This window comes from Amblyomma americanum, chromosome 1 (genome assembly GCF_052857255.1).
Source record: "Amblyomma americanum isolate KBUSLIRL-KWMA chromosome 1, ASM5285725v1, whole genome shotgun sequence".
In the NCBI taxonomy this organism is placed as follows: domain Eukaryota; kingdom Metazoa; phylum Arthropoda; class Arachnida; order Ixodida; family Ixodidae; genus Amblyomma; species Amblyomma americanum.
Window position 1 is genome coordinate 216,945,451 of NC_135497.1, and position 21,643 is coordinate 216,967,093.

The following is a 21,643-nucleotide window of genomic DNA, read 5'->3' on the forward strand; positions in this document are numbered from 1 at the left end:
GATGGAGGCCGGTCTTTCGCTTGTCTCATCAGGTATAACTGAGTTGAACCCCACCCATTTTTTAAAGCGAAAGCTTTACTGGCCTAGCGGCGCCGATTTCGCCATAGGCTGCAGCTTGACCTTCATTTGACCGGAGCTTCATTTGACCTTCATTTGACCGCCGCCGGTTGGGCGCATGCGCTCTCCGCAGCTGGGTCGCCACCTGACTCCGTGACTAGCCGCGCGCTTGCCTGGCTAAGAGGAGCGCCTCGCTGGCCTAGTCAGTGCGAGCTTGTCCGTGCATAAAAGCGAGGCCGGGCCGTCTTCTCTGAGCGTAGCGCGGGAGCGAAAGGCTTTGAGTCGTGGTATATCGCCTGGCGAGCTGCTTCAGTGGGAGAGGGTCCGGAATGTCAAGCGCGCGAAGCTGGCGTCAGAGACTGAGGAAGAGGGAGCTGGCGCGCCGGGGCATGCGAGTACAGACGCCATGGGGGGGGGGGGGGGGGGGGAACGCCGAAGACCCTGCGAGCAGTGCACGTGCGCAGTACCATCGAAACCTGGCAGAGTCTGATCATCCAGCCGACAAAGCTCGATACTGCGTAACAAAAGTGGAGACAGCAGCCAACTACTTCACCGACCTTAGGGCAGTCTTCGTAGCAATAAAGGGGCAAAAATAAACAGTGATACCACAACTCAACGACTGTGTCGAACTCTCTGTCAACAATACTCTTGCAGCCGTGATTAACCAAGTTTAGCCATTCCATAATTAAAGCTTTCGCTTCTATATTCAGGCTTAGCCACAGTTAAGGCGCAGCCTTTTTTATTTAACTGCGACGTGCCGTGGTGGGCAGGTTGCTCATAATCTTGGGAGCAGGTTGCGACGAAGTCACAAGGTTATGTGACCTGGTGGCCCCGCCTGCCACCTAGGTTGCTTGTCTGTGGATTTCAACGCTATAGCGTTAAGGTCCCCGCGTCGCAAAACAGCCGGTGTGACGTTGCTGTTGGCGGCGTTGTAACACGATAATCTACATATAAAAAATTCGGTAGAGATGCCGTGAATCGAACCCAGGTTTTTCAGACTGCGGGGCGAGCACGCGCAGAACACGCTACGAAGGCTTTTTTGTTTTGTATTTATTGCCTGTTTTGACAGGCAGGATGGCCTGTACGACACTGGGATGAAGATGCGCGGTCTGTCCGAGATCACTTCAAAGGAAACATACTAAAGCTGCGTGAAGTGTACAAGGACCTATGTTTTGGAGATGAAGTTATGAGTTGATCACAGAGTTGTGTTCATTGAATCAATTTTGATTTTCTCACGTGAGTGAAACACATGTCCGCTCTTGATGTTTGAGAGTGCAGCGCAGAACATATGTTTGTGATCGGTTGTAAACTGAAACGCTACGAAGGCTCGTTGGCTCGAGCTGAATAAAAGTGGACCTAGTGAATGCGCTGTGTTTTTTACTTCGTGAAGTGTCTGTGTACTGATGCCTACATGAGTAATTATGAGTATGCGAATTTTGAAACGGCGCGCGATAACAATCGAGTTCTACTCTGTATAGCATTTCAGTTGACTGCCATAAGCTGCGCCAAAGAACCGGCATCTATGTTGTAAAGATGAAAGTAAATGCCAATAGCTCGCGCTGAGGTTCGGTAGGTGGTGTTATGGCCATGTTCGGTTTAGGGTGCCTCAATTCCAGCGCCGCCGTTCCCGGGTGGAGAAACTTAAGCGGCGCCGCCATATTGAATCACAACTGGCCTCTCCCATGTACCGCGAAATGCTCGACTGGTAGCCCAGTGTTGCTCTCGCTGCAAAAGGCCGTTCAAGTTAAAGCCCTTTGAAGCTGCGCCGAGAGAATGAACGGCGCCGTTACAAACGCTAGCGCCGCTGATCCCGTGCGATTCAATATGGCGACGCCGCTGAAGTTGTCTCCACCCCGGCGCTGGCATTGAGACACTCTAGTTAGGTTTGAGTTTGGGTTTATGGAGTTCTAGGTTCCAAAACGGCTCAGGATATGAGAGAAGCCGTAGTAGAGGGCTTCGGTAGTTTCGGCGATCTGGGGTTCTTTAACGTGCACTGACCCCGCACAGCAGTTGTGGATTTGAATTTGGAGGACCGGCAGACGAAGCCTTTGAAGACGTCAACTGGTCCGAACGGTAGCCCGGTGATAACACGACGGTTTCGCACCTGTGGGCGGCAGCGTGCATGCAACCCTTCGTTACGTCTTCGGGCTGCAGACGGGCAGGCAGCGGCGACCGGACCTGTGTGCATCATGTTTTGCGCGGGTGTCAACCAATGCGATGTCATGGAACCCGTACCGCCTCAGCGCCTGTGATGTACGCGCCTGTGTGCTGACGTGGTAAACGAATGCGACACCAACGGCGACGCAGACCTCCATTACGGCCTCTCTGTCTTTTCTCTTTCACTCACAACTTCCTGCCTTCCTCACGGCGTGGTTGAGGTGTGCACCGATATGTGAGACAGTTACTGCGCCTCTCCTTATGTGTTGCATCGTGAGAGGTAGATCGCTGTGCGGCTCAAGAGCATGAGATGCGAATGAGAAGGCGATGCGACCGGGACCCATAACGCTGTCGCGTTCCACTCTTAAAGGTGAAGCCCTAGTGTAATCCAATTTTTTTCGTTCATTTTCCGCTCACGATCAACGGCGCCTTTTCGGGCAGAAATTTCGCCGAGTTGATGCCTGGCCGTCAATACTGCAGCGCTAGAAAGAAAACATGCCACACAGCTCATGCGTTCTCAGCCTGTCGCCTTTATCTTTGCTCCTAGCGCTACAGTATACATCACAAATAAAAACTTTTTTTTGTGTGGTATGGCATGGTATGGTATGATATATGTAAAGTTTAACGTGTGCTGTGCGGGACGCAGTAGCCAAATGCTCGCGATTAATTTAGACCATCTGGACTTCTTTACCGTGCACTGCCACCCCATCGCATACGACCGTTCTCGAATTTCTCCTCATCGAAACGCTGCAGCTGCGGTCAAAGTTCGATCCGCACCCACGTGCTCAGAAGCAGGAACAAAGAGCCACACTGACATCTAGAAAACGAAAATGCAAAAAAAGGTATAAAACCTTGATTTGTAGCTTAACCATTCAGAAAAGCCTACCAAATACTTTTTTTTATGCTTGACTGGGATTTGTTCAGATTTTTCTTTGACACGCCGCGATGAGATAATTCATTTTAAATGCTGGCGGCCACCGAAATCAAAATATTCTCAACCCATTGGTTAGTCACTTGTATTGTTTCTTTCATGCTGTCATAGCTGCAGGTGTTAGAGGTCTGGTTGTTAGATTCATCGGCCTACATGGTCACGCTTGTTTCTCTCTCGAGTCTCACTTGTGCTCTCTGCGGCTTCGATAGATGGTCTTTGTGTTACACCCTTGGCACGCTGCAGATGGCAAACACAAGCGATAGCAGGCTCTTAAGAGCAGGTGTCAGTATTAGAAAGAAGCAGAGATGTGCGCACCATAAATTATGACAAGCCATCGCAAGACATCACGGCGCGGTACTTATCACAAGAAATTGCTTGTATACGACAGAACAGGTAACACATGCCAAATGTAAGTACTTCAGTCACTCGTGTGCTCGGGAACACGCATAATTGCACGCATATACGCATCTTTATGTTTACTTTAATAGTGTTCGTGCGGCTCAAGATTCGCAGACTGTCGACTCAACGAAGACAGTCATTGCGAATTGCTTTCTGCGGCTTAATTCGTGGCGTGCACGCCAACCATCTGGTATGCGCTCGCTTAACGATCAACGATAACGTTGCGGCGATGCCCACAATTGTAGACACAGGTTTCACAGTTGCCTAGGCACTCCATTAATTTTTTTGCACTTACCCTAACTCATCCCGTGCTGGCAATAGATAAAGCTGGAGTGTTGTCAGTAAAAATCCTTTACCTGTGGGAGGTCTTTCGGGTAGTCTTCCTTCCGGATACAGCGCTACTCCAGGCGGTGGTCTGGGACGTGGCCTTGAAGGTCTTGAGGGATACCCAGGAGTGTCTGGGAATTCCGGTGGAGAGGGCGGTGGCCCACCGGGAGGAGGTGGTGAAGGAAAGCCTGGAGGCCTCTGTGGTGGTGCGCCTGGTCTCGGAGGAGCTGGTATGGGGAAGCTCGGGGGAGATGGTGGTCTCGGTGGGCGTCCGGGTCCCGGTGGTGGTGCTCCTGGGCGACCGGGTCCCACAGGAGGTGGCCCGAATGGTGGTGCTCCGGGTCTTGGAGGAGCTGGTATTGGGAAACTCGGGGGAGATGGAGGCCGCGGAGGACGACCGGGTCCTGGAGGAGGAGGACCTGGTGGAGGAGCACCGGGTCTTGGTGGAGAAGGTATGGGGAAGGTCGGTGGAGACGGGGGAACGAAAGGACCTCCCGGTGTTGGTGTCGGTGGTCTTGGTTGTGGCCCAGCAGGTCCTGGTCCGGGTCCTCCTCCTGGGAATAATCCGCCTCCTGGTCTTGGCGGCTTGGGTCCCGTCACAAGAAACTCATGAAATTTGTGGTGTGGTATGTCTGAAGGCTTTCGCCCTCCTGTCACTGGCCTTTGCGGGGGAGACGGAGGTCTACCAGGACTAGGCGGAAAGGGAAGGCCTGGTGTTGGCGGTCCGGGCGGCCTCGGTGGTGCGGGGCCTATACCAGGCTGAGGGAAGCCTGGTGGAGGGGACGGGGCGGGTAATCGTGGAGGTGCTGGTGGTTGCCTAGGGGGTGTTGGTGGCTGTGGTGTCCCTGGAACTGGAAACAGCCCTGGTCGAGGAGGCTGAGGTGTCGGAAGAGGTCTTCCTTCCGGAAACAGGGCAACTCCGCGAGGAGGCGAGGGCGGAGGACCTGGAGGTCTGGGGACCGGGAACGGTGACGGTGCTACTGGACGCGGCGGAGATGGAGGTCTTGGGGCCCCAGCACCAGGTGGCGGCCCTGTCGGAATCCTAGGTGGCTGAGGGAAGGGGGCAACCCCTAAGCCTGGACTCGGAGGACCCGGTGGAGGACGTTTCGGGGGACGGTAACCAAAGCCTTCACCAGGAGTGCCGGGACCGGCAGGTGGTTGGCCTGGACCCGGCCTAGATACTCCAGTTTGTACATCGAAAGAAATACCGCCTATGCCAGATGGGGGCCTTACGAAAGGTGGAGGGGGTGGTGCTGGAACGCGGCTGATAGGGGGAGCTGGTGGCCTTGGGGTTGGTGGCCTGGGTGCTGGTGGCCGAGCAACTGGTGGTCTTGGAGGTGCTGGTGCTGGTGGTATAACCGGTGGCCGTGGTAAACCAGGGGCTCTATCCGCAGGGATGAGAACGCCAACAAATTTTGGTGGTGGTGGAGCCGCTGGCTGGGGAGGAGGTCTTGGTCTCGGAGGTTGGCGCGGAGGCGGGGGTGGTAAGTCGATGGTGTTGATAGGATAGCCGCTGAAGACTGGTGGCCTTTGAGGTAGGTCAGGAGGCTCGTATTCTAGAACGGGACCAACGATCTCGGGCTCGAGCACGTTGCTGGGAGGCAGGAGAGGTCCCTCTGGTCTTCCGTATCCGCCTGTTCCACGTGATGGTGCCGGTGGCTTTTGAGGCCCTTTAGGAGGCTCGAAAGGTTCCCCAAACAAAGCGGTGCCTGGGGGTCTTCGAGGTGGGGTGGTTGGACCTGGAGGAATGACTGGCTGACTTGGTGGTCCTGGTGCAGGCCTAGATGGTGGAGGTGATATCGTCCCACCGCCTCCTGGTGGCCTGCCTTGTTGGAAGGGTCGAACAGGTTGAGAATGAAACTCATGAAAAGCTTTGTGCGACGGGAAAGGCTTGTCAACATTTGTTTGAGCTGCTTCTTCAAGGTCTTCGTACAAACTCTCAACGAAGCGCGCCAATCTTAGCGACACGTCCTCTTCTCTTCTGGATTCGCCGGCATCATGCTGTGGCTCTGCCCCAACGACGGCCAGGAGGCAGATGATCAAAGCCACAGCAGTGGCATGTGGTATCTGCAACAGATGCAAAGCTTTCGTCACATTTTGAACTGCAGAATATAACGAAACGCGAAGTTCAGTGGTCTCTGAGAAGATTGCCTCAATGTGAGGAAACTTGTAGAATAGTAATAAAGCTGACACTTGATCCTCCATGCTTAGTATATCAGCGTAATGATCTTCAGCAATGAAATTGTGCAATAGCTTGAGTACTGCGTACCTTTCCAAGATAGAAGTTTACAGTGGAGGCGGATACAACCGGCGCGAAAAAATTTGCAGAGTTCAAGAATAAGCGCAACCTGTATACCAGCACTTCACGTTCAGATGTTACGAAAGCGTTAAATGCACATTTTAAATTGGTTGAAAGCTGATTTGTGAAAGCTAAAACGGCAGCCTTCGGAGGATACAGGGACGTTAATATAGTGGGCAGGCGTCCACAGCGTACTGTGGAGCTTCTGGCATGTAAAATTTACGAGAGCCTATTTTCTCACATGTCAGCGTCGGAAGGAAACCTAAAGTTCACAGCGTCGAACTATTTTGACAAAGTCGTAAGGCCTTTACAGCGATTTTGCCAGTCTGTTCAAATCAGTACCTTTCGAGAAAAAAGTATCACATCAGCTGGCATAATAGACAAGCGCTAAGAAGCGACTACGAAACCGTGGTTGTTGTGAATCGGCGAATACAAAACATCAGCTGCAGCGAGAGCTTGTGCCTGTTTTGCGGACAGAATAAGGGGCAGGTGACGAAGTCGAGTGCTAGTTAAATCGCGAGCGTCACTCAGTGGAGTTAGGAAGGCCTGTTGAAAGGGCTGCAGGGTCTGATGAGAATGCGGGTCAGCAAGAAACTGCAATAGCCACAATAACGCAGTATTAACTACAATGATCTCAGCATCGCATGCGAGCCTCTTGGCAGAATTTTTATGGTCAAATGTAATAAATTGATTTTACGGGCTAGACCTAGGGGAGTGACTACAAGGCACGCAGTTGAGAAAGGGTGGAATAATTACGAACACCTTAGGTGTTTTGATTAAAAGTGCACCATAAACTCAGTACATGGGCCCATGTGTATTTCGGTTCATTCGAATCCACTCGCCGCACAAGGGGTCAAGCGTGCGACCTAGTACTCAGTAGCAGGTATCAGGAAGCCATAACCGCTGAGCCATTGCCGAAGGTTCTTTCTTGGTGTCATGTAGGAAGAAAGGATGTCAGCCATCTGCCCTACTACATCCCATGCCTTTGCCTCTTCAAGAGTGCGTTGTATAACTATTTTGTACGGGGTAATTGCGAAATTTAAAAAGGCTTGCTGCGACGTTCTACGAGCCTGAACACGGAGACGTGCGGAGCTCATTCACGGGCTAACAAAAGAGTTTAGCATCCCTGTGAAATGAATGGATCGCACTTGACCCACCTGCCCTTTACGTGTTTATATTGAAACCCCATTCGTTTCTTGCTACGGCAGACCGCGAAATCGAGCTAGCAGTCACCGAAGAGCACCACCGGCAGGGCCCATTGGCCCGTTATTCTGTGTTAACGCTCAACGAGCCGGAGATAGCCGGCCGCGAATCGCCGAGAGGCACGGCCGCCGCCATGTTCGTAATCGCACAGCCGAATCATGTGGCGGCGCATCAATTCCTGCGACCTTCGTGATCGCCCGTGCGTGCGCGGCGTTCCTTCGTGCTTTTCCCCCTCGTCCGCTCTCACCCGGCATCATGTGCCGCTCAGCGCGCAAAGGGATCGCGGCCAGGCCAGGGATAATTACCGGGCCATGCGCACACCGGTCTCGGCGCCATAGGTCGCACGCGCGCCGGCGCGCAGCAGGTTCGCCGTCGTGTCAACCTTGAAGGTTGTGCATCGAGCGCCGCCGTTCCCAATAATCTAGGCGAATCTCGGCCACTGCGTCGTCGGGCGCCGGACAAGGCGAGTATCCCACGCACGGCCCGACTGGCGGCTGCGTCGCCGGCCGTCGCGGTGAATGGACAGGCCGGGATGCGGCGGCGCGGGGGCCTTCGCGCAGCGGGTGTCGCCGCACGAAAAGGCGAGGAAGGCGGCTCGCCGGCGCACTGCTCGCTGCCCCGTCCAGCGTCGCCGTCGTATCCGCATCGCAGCGACGCGCGGGAGCGCCCTTGCGTCTGCGGTCCCGCGAAGCCTTGCCAAGGTCCCTCGCTAGCTCATCTGCCGCGACGCCCCCTTCCTTTCTGCCAAAAAGAAGTAACAAATATATCCGGCTCCTCTCGCCTTCTTGGATGACGCGGGAAAATAACGTGGCGGGCGCAAGTCTGGCTACGCATGCAGCTCGTAAGAGCTTTATGACTTTATCATGACTTTCTCGCGGCCACTGCGGCCCTGCGATCCCATGATTTATGTCAGCGCATTGGGCGCTCGCTATCGCTGCTCGGGGGAGGCGCGCGGCGAATTGGCAGAGAGCAGGCGACGTGTTCTGGAGAACGCGACCGCTACCCCGGATGCAGCTTAGGCCGCCGTTCCGGCCGGTATGCGCGAGTTTATTTTTATAAATAGATTCCCTCCATGTGGGTGTGCGGTCACTTCCAAAGCCACCTACTACTGCATTTCGGCGCTCTTTTTTGCTTTTGCCTTTTCATTTCTTTCACTTGCTTCGTGACGCAGTGGTGCAGTCCACGCTATACACTTGTGATCTCGGTTTTCTGTCGAGTAGTTAAACGTGGGAACCTTGCTCCAGATTAAGTTTGACCGAGCGCGGTATAGACTCGCTGAAAGTCGTCAGTGCCAGTATGTTGGCAGCGTGATGGCCCTGTAATCTGCAGAGATTATGCGGAAATGCAACGTAACCGTTCAAACTTGCGCAACGGCAATGCGAGTTTCTGCGGAATCACGTTCGTTTTGCCATCCAGCGCCCCGTTCGACTTGAAAGCGCTAATGAATCTGTAATCCTCGCTTGCTGAATCTGTTGAACCTTGACCCTCTAACAAAGCCTCACGGTTGAATGTGGAGTGCGTGATTTGCTGATACGGTTATCAAAAATTTGTTGCTCTCCTTCTTAACTGATTTAGCTTACGCAGGCTGGCTGCACGTTTATTTCGTGAACGTTGGACTTTTCTGTAATAAACGAGACTTCTGCCGCACTTTCATTGTTCATGGCGTAAACAGTAATGTTCAATATTCAGATGGAAGGAAGGAGGCAGCGCAAGAGCAAAGCTGTAAGAATACAGCGAGGCAGCGCACGGTTGTGTATTTGTTTCCAGCGCGGTTCTGCCTTGTGAGAAACATGCCTGGTCCCCCTTTAAGCCTAATAAAGGACTCGGTAAGTTTGTCCTGCGGGCATCAAGTAAATAGGACCCTCCTGCTGTGTTTCTACATAAAGATTTCATGGACACCAAAAGGACAGCGCAAATATTTCATTTAAGCAATACAGGTTTTCTATTTTATTTTTTTGCGGCCGATTATCACCAGTTCCACGGTGCACTCATAGTAGACGAATTATTCACATTTCACAGCAACATATTCTACGCCACATTCTTGGTTAACTAATTATCAACAGGCTCACCAGAGGGATGTACGTTGGTCTGGTGACTCGGGACACTCATTGCGTTTTCGTTGCATTCAGTAATGAATTTTAATCACTTGAGATGCATGAAGCTTGCAATCTCTGAAGAGATGTTACTACTGAAATAAATAATATTGAAAAATCTGTCACATTTACTGCGGTCTGTTTATTACAAAAAAAAAAAACGATCGGGAACGACTGGCTAACCAAAGGCCGGTTGTTCCTTCAGTGGTCAGTGATGCAGCACCAAACGTAAGCCGTCACAGAAACGATAAGCGCATGCAATATAACCATAAATTCGCTTTGAACTTGTTATTAATTATATCTCGACTTAAGACAGGTCAGAAGGGTGCCGTGGATTGCCCGCGTCATGGTTTATATTTTTTCATTACCTTTCATCCTATCTCTTTCAGATGTTGGGATTTTTAGATAAGTGTGTCAATGCTCCCGCGCCTTAGCGACGTCCCGTCCGGCATACGCGCAGCGTGACTCAGTTCGTTATGCGGGCTCCCGCTGTCGAGGCTTGGTCCACCGGGATCGGCGGGCGATGGCGCAAGCGCGCCGACACGTATCGTTTTCCTGGGCGCGTAATAACTCGCGCCGACCTTTCGCCTTCCGGATGAGCGCGAAGCTAGCGGCGTTTTTCACTTCGCTGAAGGCTCCGCTGTCAAGCCGAGGCAGGCCAGAAAACTGGTTTACCCATTTACCCACTTACGTCCAGTGAGGCCTGCCCGCGAACTTAGCACGGCCTCCGCTTTCCCTTGCGCCTGAGCGGTCACTTTTCCAGACGCTGCACGACCCCCTCCACGCCGTCATCCTGCGCCCCCCTGCTCCGCCCTTAACAAGTTGACGTGGGATTTGCTTGTACTACACGCAGCTCTGAGAGCAAAGCAAGGCTCGACGCACTCCGTTCACACGGGCCTTCGTTCTGGCCGCTCTGGGACGGACGGCGGTCAGCTGACTGCAGGTTAAAATAGAGCGCGGTTTAACCGAAGCGCTCGGTTCTATGCGCGCCTTTTCTGCGGCCTTATTCTCGGAGCGCCGTGTCATCGCGGGTTGTACGACTCGCTTGCCCGCACACCCTCATCCTCCTGGAGCGGTAGGTCCCTGTTTTAGCGTTCTGTGTTGCGGTGCGTTATTAATAGTCAAGCTCGAGCACGTTCCCTTCACGCTGAATGGGTCCTGCTTTCTGGATTTTTATTTAAAATCCTTTTCCTGGCTTTTCTATACACGAAAAATTTGTTGAGAAAAGCGGCTGTAGCAAACCATTAACTCGTTGTTTCGTAAATGTGTGGTTTGGTTGTTGCTCTTTCCCCATTAGAATGTTCCAGACTGAAGGTTAGCTAGCGGCATGTACTGACCGCCAAAACAAAAATAAACAGGATGAAAAGGTGAAGCTTTAGAACCGTTTTAGCTGGAATTGCGAAGACATAAACATGCAAATTTCGATTGACAAGAACTAACCTATGGTCGTACTACCCCCCCCCCCCCCCCCCCCACAAAAAAAAGCATCTGCCGACGTGGCCTATCCTCTAAATGCGTAACAGCAAACAAAGTATATAAACAGAAGATCGATGAATCACGGGTTTCGGAGGCAGGTATGCCTTGAACGGCTGCATCGGCCCATTTTACTTCGCACTACTTTTTGTCCCCAAAATTCACTGCACCACCTTTTGTGGATTATAATCTGTCCGCAGTTTCCAGCACCACACGACGCTGCCGATTCTAGGCATATGTGGTGTCAATGGAGAGTCAACGCTGAGTCGAATCACTTGGAGCATATGAGTACAGATGACGTATGAATGTCATGAGATAAGCGGGTACAGCAGCGATTAGAAAGAGCAGCGAGCATCATTCGCGATGAGAGGCGAACGCGCGCCGGAAACAGGTGTTCGCCTTCCCAGACCGCGATGCGCAGGAGGAGTTGGCGTCGCGCTGGCAGGATGCCATTCCCGAAATGAACTGGAGATATGTCGTACTCACACAGCAGCTGAGCGGTCGTGCAGTCTACAGTGCACTTCGCAGACCTCGGCGGGACCGCACATTTGAGATGCGGATGTAGTTGGTTGTGGTGGTGCCGCGTCAACACGCATAAAAAAAAGAAGAAAAAAAAAACGTGAGGACGACAGAGTGCTCCGAAGGCTGATTGCATGGTGTGCACGGTCTGAGGATGGTGGCGCGGTGTACTGGAAGTGGTTGCGCGTGGCAGTGTTAAACGTCGAAATCACATACCTGTGCACAAATTTGGCAACCTGTGCCTTTTAAGGCGCACCTGTCTCAGTTCCGTTCAGCGGTGTCAACGATACACTGCAGCTTTATGTATGCGGGGCTGAAACGTCAGCTGTGATGGCGCAACAAGTGCGCGGTACAGGTGGGGGGGGGGGGGGGGGGGCTGGAGACAAATTACGCGGGAGAGAGTGGACGAAGGTGTTTTCAGATAACCTTTTATTGGGGCTTCTCGTAAGTTCGGAAGTGCAAAATTCTTCCTTTTTCTTCGTCACCAACATAAGCTTACCGGACTCCTCGGACCTCAATTAAAAGAGTTCCCACCGTGTTGTCAATCGCTGATGGGCATTTCGTTCGTTGACCATGAGTGGCAGTGATGCCTTGTGCAAGTAATTTCCCCCGTCGTTAATACACGCAATCATAGACACACATAAAAAAAAATGTGTGTGGCCCTTAGCTTGCCGATTGTAAGATAGGTGCGGCTTATCGTATGGCCGGTTAGGCTTAGTTAGGCTCGGTGTTGTCTTGCGAAGCGCCTAGAGCGTCTTTTAAGCTCACAAAAAGGAGTGGCGGTGACACCTACGGCTGCCCGACGTCCAGGCAGAAATTGGGAGCGGCTCGAAGCTTCGGCACGGCACTCCTCCATAGAGAGGCTCTTAAAGCCGTAAGTGACGTTACTCAAATTCCAGCCGTCACTTGACGCGAACGACAAGAGAGACACGCGTCACGTGTGCCAATTCTCAACCGGAGAGACAATTAAAACACCGACATCATCAGGCGTGCCTTATTAATGCTGTCGTTGGCGCTCCCCTGAAATCGCGGCATTTTTAATGGGAAACGATGCTATCGACACCTTTCTTCCCCTTTTCCGACTTTTGCAAGGCGTCGCGGAAGACTCGGCGGAAACGCGCGTGAAGCTTGAAAGCTGGCGGGAACAGCTCCTCCTTCTGCTTCGTCAGCGCAAACTGACCGCCGCGTATTATGACTCGATGTTGTACACACCGCTCGCGTTGTGTTGGCTGCAATTAACTGCTACCCTTATGTGATCAGTTATTCGCGAAACTGATGATCGTCTTAAACCGGTTTTACGACCCACTTTCCGCAACTCGCAGAGGTGATGGACACAGCGATATTCGGAGCCTTCCGTTCTCTAATTTGCGCACGGTGTAGAGGAAGACCAGCCGAAGCGATCGATAAAATATAGATCGCCACTCTCGGACCTGCCGCGTCCTCGCTGCCAATATAAAACCTGAGGGCGCTTACTCGTTTCTTTTTTATCCTTTTCCGGTGGAGCTAAGAGAGTGGTCGTCCTTCGCGTTAAGCGTCTTTCGATCCATTACCATGACCACCGGAGGACAAGGAATCGAAGAGGAATGATGTACGCAGCATGAACTTGTTGCCACTTCTCTTTTGCACCTGGTTACACAGACTTGCAGCCGATATTTTTTCGCTCATGAAGGCAGGCCGCTCTGTCTGGACTAGTGCGCGCATGCTGCGTGCGTTACGGTCTATCTCATCCTTGCATTACCATTAGGAGCAGCCAGCCTTTGCTTCACGGTCTTCGCTGCGTACTCTTCAGTCTTTGAGTTCCCCTCGCACTCAGCGCGTCCCATGCGTGCAGCTTGGCTGCGAATTTATCAAAACATGCTGGCGCCGCACAACAAACGCGTTTTGCATTGCGCTCAAATTATGCAGCGCAAACGATTATGACCCCGCAGCATAGCCCTTTATTCGTTGCCGCGTGCGGATGGCATAACTACACCCAAGGGCTCGTCGCTACTACTTACTACTGCTATAGAAGGACGTTCTGGCGGGCTAGTTGGTCCATGATGAACAGAATGGGTATAAACGGCGCGAACAAGACGGGACGAGAGGCACACAAATCGACAGACAAAGCGCAGACTTTTTAGCTAGCGTTTTTAGAAGGGCACGTTCGTGTTCACATCGGATATGATTAACCTGTAAATATCTGCTGATGTTTCTATCGTTGAACCCTATGGTGATAGTGTTTTTCTTATTTTTTCTTATGTTCTCTGGCCTTATTAACAATGTGTTTTTCACAAATAAAATCAGTTGGTAGGCTGCGCTTTGTCTGTCGATTTGTGTGCCTCTCGTCCCGTCTTGTTCGCGCAGTTTATACCCTCTCTACTGCTATATCTTTTTAAACATGTCCGTCACCATCCGCGTATCCCCGTAAGCCTCCCCCCCCCCCCCCCCCCCCTTCACCGAACTAATTTGTTTCTTTTGGGCGCACCAACAGACTAATAGCGCAAAGCTTGTTCCGAGTTCTAAGAAACTATACATCTTGTGACGACAGTTCTGGTTACAGCAACGTAGCGGGCACACCAGTGAATGACACCCACTTCGTTTTTCTTTTATACCAAATACTATCTGCCGAAAAGAATTATTGCGAGCTCAACCTGTTAATTCTATTCGTTGCAACCTAACCATGGAAAAAGCCCAAGTGACTAAAGCGCCACCACGCTACTAGATGGGGAAACGATTAAGTAACGAACTTCTTCATGTTGCTCTTGAAGAATTCGCTGTGCGCAGCTGCCTGTGCCAGGAATTTCTCACGTCACCCATTATGATGCTCCTCTTTTCTCCCCCCCCCCCCCCGCTTCTTATTTCCTTTCATCATTAGTGTTTTGAATATATTGCAACATATAGGTAGAAGTAAGAGTCGGCTGCCTCCCACTTACGCATGCATAAAATGAATATCCTTTACTCGTTCAAACAGTTTCTTGAAATCCTGGCAGTCTGGGTCCGCGCTTTCAACTCCTGCCCGGTGATGGAAGAGAAAATTCGAAAAGGCCCCCCGAGTTTTTTCATATCGTTGCGCGGAATGAGCCCCGGGTAACCCAGAATATACTGAAGGCCTCCACTACAACGTGCCCAAAAGAATGCTCACACATTGAGTGCGTAGAAATCTATTAGTTCTTGACGCTTTGCCTTGTGTCAAACCCGAATTATCTAGTAGTAGTAATAGTAGCGGTAGTAGTTTATTATGAAATAATAGAGTAAAACGGAAGGAACAGATGGTTCTGCCCGCGGCACTTGCTATCTGTAACTTAAGCACCCGAGCTGCGGCCGGTGGAAATAAAAGGTAAATCGGAGATGAGAGACAGAGGAAGTATACAGACAGGAGCGATAGCGAGAAAGGGCAGGGAAGAGCTGTATGCTCTATTTATACAAAAATAATCACACCAGAAAACGTAACAAGGTAACGCAGCTCGAGCGCGAGTGTTCAGGCACAGTTCGTTTCAGCACAGCGCGCGAGCGACCAATGCAACCATGTACCAACAATCATATATGCAGTGTATATGCAGGCCGCGCGCTTTTCGTGTCCTGTCACTAGTGCATCACGTGCGCGTCACACTGCAAAAGCAGCCATGGTGGGGCACCCGCAGCAATTCGTCCAATAGTAGCGGAGCGTCCTCGCCACCGCGTGGCTACCTGACGGGGAGCAAGCGGGACATCAAGCCCGCCTGCTCGACGCATGCTCAGTGGCTCACCGCGCGTGCAGCCACGCGGCACCAAATTACGCGTAACACCTGACAACAGATTCGTTCTACCTGCTTTCTTGAGGTTGGACAGTTTTTCGCCTCCCAGGAGTGCAAAACGGGCAGCGTTCCGCGAGGCATCGGCGACGCTATATATGCGAGCGCGTAAGGCGAGCCAGGGGAAAGCAGAATGTTTATGCTGCGCATTCTGCCGCAGCTTTTCCTCCATTTGTCACTGTCTTGAAGCGAGGCAACGTGCTCCACGGTAAGAGACAGGAGATTCAAGGATTTCGAAGAACCCGGATGTCGATTAGTCCCACTTTGTAAACACGTGCCAGGACGAAGGGAAGTGACGCATCTTCTGTCTGGTGGAGCTCTGGTCTTTAGTTGTGCTTTTTGACATTACGGGTCTTTATTTGATTGATCTGTACCGACACATTGAGGTATCGAAATACCCAGTGTGGCACCGTTAATGGCCTATTTTTCTAGCTCTGTAGCCTGCACTGCGCCAGCAGTCATTTAGGATAACCATAACCAGCATAAATTGGTCTTCGGGGCTCTTGTGCTATGAATATATGGTGTTCGCAGTGTTTGATTTTCTCACGTCTACAGCAACGCAACCATTTAGCAAAGTTTGACAGAGAGTGTATGTAATATGGGCTAAAAGCTTTAAAATCTTCAACGACAAGATAAAGGCTGCACATCGTGTTGCTTGTTACTGATGTTTGACAGCCTTTTTGGGCAGCGCACTGTGCAAACCGCCAGACTAGAGCTATGGCTTAGAGCAATTTGTATGGGCGCATCAGTCTGGATATTGTCACGTAGTGGGGACGGCAGTCGAAGCAGCGATGAAGACGGACGAAAGGGTCTTCTAAAAGAACTGTTTATTGGGCTGACTTGCACCCAAAATGGACTGAATCACTCGGCGGCGAAGAAGCGACAAGCGTGCTCGGCGGTCGTCGAACAGAATGCCCGCCGCTGTCGGCCGTGCTCAATTTAAAGCTGACAGCGAACATTCGAGATAAAGGGCGCAAAGTTACTAGAACATTCCGGAAGAACGTAGAATCAGCTTTGCCTGGCTGCGATCAATCGAGATAAATCTAGTCGCGTCTTGCGTGGCAAACAAAGCGATAAAGTGGTGTCGCGGCAGATTTGAAAAACGAACAAACACTGCAAATATTCGCGGCAATATTGTAATATATTAGAGCTGTATTTTGCCTAGACATGTGTACTGTGCTCGTCCCCCCCTCCTTTAAAATCTCCTTGGAATCCACGTCCATCACGCCACATCGTCATCTGGCCGTGGCGGTACTTCCTGCAAAATGCTACTTTAACCGGCGAGTCTAACCGCATCATTCGTGTGACAATCGCACGTCGCGCCTTAAGCTATCACCTCCGCTGACTTTGTTGCCTTTGTTGACGGTCACAAGTTTGTGCAAGGGTTTGGTTTCTATCCATGTGTTATCTGGCCGTGAAAATCTGGAAGGAATAGATGCGTCTTACGATCTGCGCATTTGGATACTGAGTACTATTTGTTTGCATGAAACCTTCAAGAAAACTTTGAAAAGTATGTAACCATCCGTGTTTTGGAGGGTGAGCATCGTCGTCGTTTAACGTCGTGTTCATCACTTCTACCAATATGCTCTCATCACAAAAACATCACAAAAGCATCGCTATTTCTCTTCTTTTCTTCCACTCATTTCGCTACAAATAAGTGCGTATAAAGGTCCTCTCAAATTTGCCGCGAGCGGCCAGTGCGAGACCGCGAACATGTGAACAGAGCGACTGCCGTTTCGGACGAAACTGCAGCAATAGAGGAAAAGAACACTGTAAAATATTTAACATTGCGCTGCAATCTCCAGGCACCCATTTAAACTTGCTATCGGCAGCACGTTTATTAAATTAAAAACAAATGAAGTTGTGAAATTAAACCTGAAATGCTAATGTAATGATTACAGTGGTCTCAAAGATTGTTCTCGAATTGTTCTCGAATTGTTCTCGAATTTCTCGCCTGGCACCGGATGAGTCTCGACCCAGGTGCGTAGAGGAATGTACAGCGGTTTTAGCCAGGACCTCTACGGCGGTCAAGCATGGAAAGGGATTCGGATCACTGATTAACTTCCTTGTCTCGAATAACTTGCGACTGGTAACTGCGGATAAAGAAGGGTGTTTTGTAGTCATACCTGAATCATTATTTTCGGATAAAGCATTAGTAGCCATCGAGAAGAACTTTCAGCCGGTCTCGGCGAAGTTACAGAAGGTAAAAAGCAGAGCGGTGCAACTGCTTGAACAATTGAATCTGGAGCGACTTAAAGGGAGTGTAGTTAAGGCAAAAAGCAGCTGTTTAAAGATTTTCTTCTCTGCTAAGACACATAAAACGGGATTACCATTTAGGGCCATAGTGACGGAAAAGAGCACCTGGCAACACGAAATTTCTGGATATTTGCAGAAACATTTGGCAGCTTTATCTATTAATGATCCTTTTAAGGTACCAAACTCTGAGTGTGTCGTCAAGTTTTTACAGGCGCATAACCCAGGTTCATGCTCGGCTTTCAGCATTGATGTGGTAGATTTATACTACTCCCTGCCGCACAAGGAAATGATGACTGCTGTTTCTGATTGCATCACTTCGGACAATGATGAAGAACAGTTTATAAGTGTCTGTGGTATTGCTGTATCTGGGTCCCTTGAGCTGTTGTCTTTTTATGTTAAATCTACCTTTGTTGAATGGGAAGGCACACTCTATACCCAGAAAGCGGGTGTCTGTATTGGGTCTAAAGTAGCGCCTGCGCTTAGTGATATTTTTCTGTCATTCGTGGATAGAGCTATCCAGAAAGATTTGTGTGGAATGCCGTACCGAATTTTCAGATACGTCGATGATTTTTTAATCCTCATTGAAAAAACGGACTATGCTAAGCACATGTCTACAGTGTTAGAAGCATTTAAAGCTAATGCAAGGGGTTTACAATTCACCACTGAGGTACCGGTCGATAACCAGATACAATTTTTAGATTTATGTTTGACTGAGGGGAAGGGACACATGTGTTGGAATTACGCGCCACGTGCCAACAAACCGCTGCTGAACTATAAGTCACATCATTCTAAGGTAGTGAAATGTGGAATTGTTGTTTCATCCTTGTCATCTGCGTTGTCAAAATCTTGTCACCATGCTATGCAAGAAAGCTTTGATAATCAGGCTAAGAGACTAAAGGAAGCAGGATATCCAGCTGAGCTTATCGCTTTGGGTTGCAATAAAATAATTAAAAAGCTTAAAGCGCCGACATTGCTGCCGTCTTCACAGAAAGAACAGAAACGGAAAAAGTTCGCAGTCCTTCCCAATGTACATCGCCTGTCTCATGGTCTTAAAAATGTGGCCCATAGGTATAAAGTTGATGTGGTTTTTTCGGCCCCGAATAAGCTCAGTAAAATTTGTTCAGCAGTAGAAAATAAGTCCCGCAACCCCAAGAAATCTGTAGCGTCCTGTGGTGTTAAGCACGCTAAAAGTTTTGTGCCGTGCTCCAAAGGGGTAGTTTATAAAATCCCCCTATCCTGTGGTCAGATATACATTGGGCAAACGGGACGTTGTATTAACACACGACTCGGAGAACATCTCAATTCATTAGAATCTAATCGCTCCACTAATCTAGTTGATCATTGCCGAGAGTGTCAATCATGTTTTCCGTCCTTGCATTTTACTGACATTTTGTACAAACACCCCGACCAGTTGACCAGGGAAATTATCGAGGCGTATAACATGACAAAGAAACCAAGATTATGTGTCAGCCAACCATCCCTGCTCCTGCGTGACTGTGAGGTTGCATATCTGGACATCACATAGTAACACATGCGTTCTGATTTTGTGTTTTTTTCGTTTTCTGTTTCCTTTTATAAGTGTGCTTCCTGTGATTAAACTTTAGTTGAGAGAACAGCGCTTATTCCTGTGTATTCTTCGTCTAGTCCCCGTTTGTTCGCGCTGTTTTTTTGCATTAAGCCCATTTCTCTGTTGCTAAGCTGTACCTTACGAAGGTTAGTTGAATGCGAATATTTAGCGAAACAAAAGCTAACCAGATGTTTATTGACCGTCATGTCGCTAACTGTATTATAGTTGAAAAGAAAAGTTTTATACCGCAAATTCTCAATTGCCGTTATTGCTTGTCGCTGAATATTTAAGGAGCAGCTGCAAACGTGCTACTGAGAGAGGTGTCACCTTGTTAAAGCTTTTTGCAGGAGATTCATAAAAGAATGCATCCAAGAGCTTGTGATATGCATTACGTGAACACTGCTTTTTAGCTCCTAATTTACGTGCACTTGGACGCTTTCGTCGTAAAGCTCCGTATCCTGGGCGTCCCCTACTACTGGGAGCCTCCTACAAGCTGTCCAAGTCTTTTTTTTTTTCCCCCCGAATTATCGTGCATCCTCAAGCAAGCACCAATCGCCACGATACGCGTTTACGGCCGCGAAGATCGGTACGATCCGCGTAGAGCCACTTTCCAAGATAATCGCTTGGGTAAAAGCAGCGCGCCCATTTCCGAGAGCGCGCAACCTCGTGTAAACTAGAGCGTCGAGTTTCAAGTTCAAGGATTTCGAGCGATAAACTTAGCCGCAACTCACATTTCTTCGCCAGGGACTCGACCTATGGCGGTCGCCCATAGCCGCCTCCTTTTCCTTCAGCTCGGCGGGCTATGCCTCCTCTCCTGGCGCTGGAGCGGAAACGACGAACGTTTCTACTACGCGGCCTACTTTTCCTCTCGTGAGAAGCCCGCCATTTTCATCGGGCTCTCTTTCCCACCAAAACGGTGCGAAAGACGGCAAAACAAAGCAGCGCGACGAAAGGAACGGCGCGTGGTGGCCTCGCGGCTACGGGACGACGGAAGCTTCCTATTTCCGCACGCTTAGCTTGATACATGCGGCGTCGAGCGAGAAGGTGCTCCCTTCCGGGGAAAGCGCCGCTTTCTACGTCTCCTCGGGAGACAGTCGCCGCTTCTTGCTGAGAGATGATGCCGATGAAGCAGCCGCGGCAGCAGGAACAGCAGCGTAGACGACGCCGGGGAAACGAGTCTTCCGGCTCCTGGGCGGGCGCGGGCCAGCCAGCGGGGTCAGCGTGTCACGCGGGCCGAGCATTGTGCTGCTCCTCGCGTCGGTCGGGATGCCACGGAGGCTCCGCCGCTCGGATGCCGGATTCCGGAGGCGCGCGCTTCGCGACGTGCACCTCGGGAAAGGCTGCCAGGGTTGTTGTACAACGTCCTGACACGTCACGCAGCCGCGTTCCCCAGTGAAAGCATTAGCGCCGGTCTCCGAGGGCAATGCCGCCGTGTACTGATACCGAGAGTTGCTCCGACAATTACGTGAGGTACGCAGTGTCGACGCAAGAGGCGGCAGATGTCAAAGGGTCGCGCGCACTCCGTTGCTGCCTTCGGTGGCGGAATTCACTGTGCGAGAGCGTATGCGTTGCCGCCCCTTTGATATCATGGTGTAATTGGTGCTTGACTGCTGCTGGATGGAGTCCGTTCGACCCGGCTGAAGCTGCATATCTTGAGGTTGCAGGGGTCTTGCGCGCAGTAATTCGCCTGAAGCTCCAAGTACATTGGCTGTTTGGGGAGGAACAGCTTATCGAGGTATTACTGGGTACACCCGCATATTTGGAGCTGCTCACCGATGCTGTTCAATTTCGGCTCAAGGACGGGCACGTATTATCCTTGAGTAAACTCTCCATTGCAAATCATATGTCGCGCAGTGTTGTGTGACCTGAATTTATTACTAGTGATACAGGCTGGTGCGAACACTAGGACAAAGAAAACAAGAACTCTCTGTCCACACCCAACTGACATGAGCCCACTTGCACGCAGCTTCACGGCAGCAGCTATGCTTCGGCCACAAGAGCTCAGATATTGCTGCTTAATGGTTTTTGTCCTTTTTCTTAATATGCATTAACAATTTCGTGTCGAAAAAGCTTCAAATGTTCTCTATCTCTTTTCCTTGAACTCATCTCCAGATAAATTACCTGTGAGCTGCTCTAACCTTGGTTACTTGACGGTGCGACTTTTCTCAAGTGCACGTCCTTCATCGGTGCCTCTGGCGAAAGTTAGCGTGCCGGTTTTAATCAAATAAATAGCTTGACGGCACTTAATGGGAGAAAAACGGTCAAATTTTTCCTCTCGGACTGAGCAACAGTCACAGGAATATACCGTTATTTCGTGTGTCTGCAAGCATGCTTTACTCTTAGCCAATTTCAGAGCAGTCTTTCACACCTATTAGGTGCTGCGGAGCAGATCTTTCTTGCCGTTTTGTGTATTTTCGCTGTCGAGTAAAATTATACAATACTCCTATGTGCCTTCAACTCGGTCGTTGTTTTTGTTTCTGAATTTTATTTTACTTCTACTGACCTTAAGCAGCCACTGTGTCATCCCACTACAAAAAAAGTTGAACGGCTCGACGGGCACTGCGCTTTTGGCGAAAGCCAAGACGTAGCAGG

At 50.5% G+C, this 21,643-nt stretch overlaps 1 protein-coding gene across 1 annotated transcript in view; it reads right to left on the reverse strand.

Annotated features, from left to right (window-relative positions):
- LOC144114621 (uncharacterized) overlaps positions 1-21,643 on the reverse strand; it is a 37,029-nt gene that overhangs the window by 7,449 nt on the left and 7,937 nt on the right. The window contains exon 2 of the mRNA XM_077648481.1: positions 3,901-5,938. Coding sequence (XP_077504607.1) covers positions 3,901-5,938 — 2,038 coding nt within the window. The remainder of the gene's footprint in view (positions 1-3,900; positions 5,939-21,643) is intronic.